The sequence below is a fragment of the Austrofundulus limnaeus genome, unplaced genomic scaffold (genome assembly GCF_001266775.1).
Source record: "Austrofundulus limnaeus strain Quisiro unplaced genomic scaffold, Austrofundulus_limnaeus-1.0 Scaffold301, whole genome shotgun sequence".
Classification (NCBI taxonomy): Eukaryota; Metazoa; Chordata; class Actinopteri; order Cyprinodontiformes; family Rivulidae; genus Austrofundulus; species Austrofundulus limnaeus.
The window spans coordinates 666,775-671,054 of NW_013952703.1; the positions used below are offsets into that span (position 1 = coordinate 666,775).

General features: G+C 41.4%; 1 protein-coding gene across 4 annotated transcripts in view; it reads right to left on the reverse strand.

The window, feature by feature from the left end:
* phf2 (PHD finger protein 2) overlaps nucleotides 1–4,280 on the reverse strand; it is a 63,224-nt gene that overhangs the window by 49,776 nt on the left and 9,168 nt on the right. For 3 of the 4 annotated variants that reach the window (XM_014021695.1, XM_014021696.1, XM_014021697.1), the window contains exons 2-3: nucleotides 2,784–2,869; nucleotides 526–640 (exon numbers count right to left, since the gene is read on the reverse strand). In XM_014021695.1, coding sequence (XP_013877149.1) covers nucleotides 526–640; nucleotides 2,784–2,869 — 201 coding nt within the window. Of the gene's footprint in view, nucleotides 1–525; nucleotides 641–2,783; nucleotides 2,870–3,487; nucleotides 3,820–4,280 lie in introns of those variants that run through there. The other variant, XM_014021698.1, reaches the window with a different exon arrangement.

A 4,280-nucleotide genomic window follows, 5' to 3' on the forward strand; every position in this document is an offset into this window, starting at 1 on the left:
TAATAAACCAAAATTATAACGGAGCATATTATCATTATAATACTAATATTTCAAAAGTATAATGCTTCTGAATTTGGAAGACATTCAAAATACAATTTAAATGTAATTTCTTTACAAAATAATACACTTAAATTATACTAATTAAACATTTTATTCGTACAGAGAAAGCTCTATACTTAAAGTGTACAAAGTATACTTAAATTTGTTCCATTTTAGCACATAATAGTGCACTTATTAAACTTCAAATTATGATTTTCTATAATTTAATGACACCTAAAATATATTTAGTACAAAATAAGTCTGCATGCTTTAAGTTAATTCTTAACAAACGTGAAGTATACTGATGATTAGAGTGGCTTCAGGCTCAGATTTAGTAAACTTATCTTTATTTTTCACAAGAGCAAGTCTGAGTCTTATTAGTCTAAATTACTTGCGTACATAAAGCTTGTTTCCTCGTCTCCAATAAAGGGAGTGTTTATGTGAGGTAGATGATGATTTTATATGAGATGATGAAGATGTGTTTACCTTGGAAAAGTTCTGCTGCGGAGCTCTTTGATGAAGACCTGACTGCCGTTCTGAACAGCTCTCATGTCTGTGCTTTGTCCCGTGTCATATTTGCTCCAGTTTTTTTTCTTTTTCACTGAAAAGGCAACAAACAGTCATCAGAAGTCTGAATAAAAATAAAAACATGACAAATAATCGTTATAAAGCTGACTTTATAATGCTTTCATTTTTACACCTACAAAATAAAAGCTGCTGCTTACTTGCTGAAGCAAACGTTTGCAATAAATCATTAATTAAAGAGTCTTAGGGTGCATCTACACCAGGAAAGTCCTGTGGTCCACTTGTTTGGTTTGAACCAGGACTGGACTCTGTGCAGTTTGCATTCACATTGTGCTTTTTTGCAAGTGGACTATAATTTGTAAATGAAGACAAAAGGCAATCATTGCTCCTATTGGACAGAAATGACAGGAGCAGGACAGAGCTCAGAAGTCCTGCGTGTTGCTGTAAACATTCGTGCTTTCTTGTGTCTTTTTAGCAGATGTGTTGTGTGCATGTGTCCAAATATGGAGGAGGCACTGTGTCTCCTTGTGGCTCCAGGTCTGTCCATGGCTCATTGTTTGTTGCGTAGTGTTAGCATTAGCAACACTGAAGGGCTAACTGTTACCATGTTGCTTAGGTGGCTCATGAAGTCCAAAAAGGCATGTTTCCTCAAGTTGTTTCAGATCCAGGCCGGTCTGTATTCACACCAGAGTTTGTCTAGATGTGGACCAAGACCACCTCAAAAATGGGTCTGGGTCCGGTTGTTCCCATGAGTGTATTCCCCCCTGCATTAAAGGCCCGGACCAACGGGGGGAAAAAACCCTGGTCTGTTTAAAGTGGACCAAATGTGTGAAAACACCCTAAATTATCCTGTTCCTCATGTCTTCACAGCTATTGTTTAAATTTATTTTAATAACAGCTGAGGTTATATGGTCCTCTGTCTGGATTGGCAGACCGGGGTGGTGGTCCCCCTAATTAAAAAGGGGGACTGCAGAGTGTGTTCCAACTATAGGGGGATCACACTTCTAAGACTCCCTGGTAAGGTCTATTCAGGGGTCCTGGAGAGGAGGGTCCATCAGATAGTCGAGGCTCAGATTCAGGAAAAGCAGTGTGGTTTTCGTCCTGGTTGTGGAACACTGGACCAGTTTCTGCCCCAAGAGTAGGAGTTTAAGTATCTCGTGGTCTTGTTCATGAATGAGGAGCAAATGAATGGAGCGAGAGATTGACAGGTGGATTGGTGCTGCATCTACAGTGATGCGGGCGCTGTACCGGTCTGTCGTGGTGAAGAGAGAGCTGAGCCAGAAGGTGAAGTTCTCGGTTTACCGGTCGGTCTACGTTCCTACCCTCATCTATGGTCATGAGCTTTGGGTAGTGACTGAAAGAACGAGATTGTGGATAGAAGCAGCTGAAATGAGTTTCCTCTGCAGGGTGTCTGGACTCTCTTAGAGATAGGGTGAGAAGCTCAGTCATCCAGGAGGGACTCAGAGTAGAACCGCTGCTCCTCCACGTCGAGAGGAGCCAGTTGAGGTGGTTCATCTGGTTAGGATGCCTCCTGGACGCCTCCCTGGTGAGGTGTTCTGGGTAGGTCCCACTGAGAGGAGACCCAGAGGAAGACCCAGGACACGCTGGAGAGACTATGTTTCTCGGCTGGGAACACCTTGGGATTCCCCCAGACGAGCTGGTCCAAGTGGCTGAAGAGAGGGAAGTCTGGGTCTCTCTGCTTAGGCTGCTGCCCCCACGACCCGACCCCAGGTAAGAGGAAGAAAACGGACAGACTATATTTGTTTTTTAAAAAATCTTTTTAAAAGTCAATTAGAATTTTGGAGACCTTTCTGAGCTTTGTGACTAGATCCCAATCCCAAATTTGGAAACCACCACCCATCCACCTTCTACCATTTATCAGAGGTTCGGTCGCTGAGTCAGCAGATCCCAGAGAGAAACCCAGGACCATCTTTCCCCAGTCAGACCCTCCAGCTCCTCACAGAAGACCCCAAGACATTCACAGACCAGAGGACTCCACTCACTGGGCCATGCCTGGAACATCTCCAAAAGGAGGCATCCAGGAGACATCCTAATCAGATGCCCAAACTTTGGGAACCGTTGATTTAAAAGAAGCTTTTTTTTTATAATGAAAGGACTTAATGTCAGGTGTCAGAGGCTGAAAACAAACACAGAACAGAGGATCAATCTGCCCTGAGCCTTAGGCAGTATTATGACGGCTGTGCAGCTACAGAACTTACATGTGGATTTGCCGTGGGTCTTCTCACAGTTGGGGCAGTGATAGATGTCAATATCAGGAGCGTCATCTTCATCCACCCCAACACAGCTGAAAGAAGAAAAGCAGCACTTTATTTTTGAGGAAAACAAGACTAAAGATTCATTGTCTGGGTCACTGTGTAGACCTGTTCAAACCTGCTCCTCGTAGTCCACTGTCCTGCATGTTTCAGATGTTTCCCTGCTTTTACACACCTGACTGAAATGAACGAGTGACTGACAGGTTTCTGTTAAACTTGATGACAATCTGAGTCATTGAATCATTTGAACCAGGTGTTAAAACAGGGAAACAGTTGTAACATGAAGGACAGTGGGTCATGGTTCAATACCTCTGCTGTAGAGGAATGTCCGGTCAGGAGATGTGAAACTTACAATAAGACATATTTTATATAAAACATTTTAAATCAGGACTGAAACACTTTCTGAAAGAACTGAGGTGCAATGGTCTGTTAAGGTTTTGAGCCGTCGAGCAAAGCACAAAGTGCTCAACATGTGAAACAATGGTTGATATATGAAAGAGGAAGCTAGCTCAGTTGTGAGATGTGCTGAAGGCAGATAGTCAGAGGATTTAAAATATGCTGTGTTCAATATTAAGAAGACTGAGTTGTACCCCAGGCTTCTTCTGATACTTGTTTCATTAATGAATGTGAACATTTTCACTGGACGTTACCTGACTGGTGGTTTATAAACAACCCGACGCAACTTTAAGATGGGTTTTCAGGACCATCCAGCAGTATGACAAGAGGGCATGATGACAGAGATCAGCAAGCTAATGCTAGCTTTTTCTTAACTTGTTGGTAGCTTGCTACTGTTGTTTAGTTAAACTCGCGTGAAACAAACGTTAGTTCCTAAAAAGGATTCATATTAAGTTACCCTCTTCTGTGTGACGTAACCAAAACAACAACAACAAAAGCAACAAAAACAAAAGCGCTGACGTGGCAGCAAAGAAGATTCTTGGCTTGGCATGAGACAACAGTAAACAGAGAACAAGGATCTGACAAAGACTGAGGACAAAGAACAGAATATAAAGAAGAACTAATGAGCTAAAACAAGAAACACCTGAGGAAGAAACACGAGGATCAGGTGTGAGTGGGCGGGGCTAGAGCAAAGGCAGACAGGAGGAAAAGACAGAAAACTTAGAATAAATCATAAGCACAGACACAAATCATGACAAAGTAAGCAGATTTGATCTTATTTAGCTCAATGTGATCTGAGCAGAACATAATGTAACAGTTTGAAATTAAAATAATCATAAAGTCCATGTAATCACTGTTATTTATTGAACTGGTTAGCAGATATTAGCTTGTGGAGTACATATAGAGTTTAGCTCTGTTGAATCATGTTATAATTTAACACAAACTAATAATACAGCTGATTTGTCCTCTGATTAATATTTAGACCTACAGAGAGTAAAATAATATTATAAATGTCTGATTAATATTTAGACCTACAGAGTGTAAAAT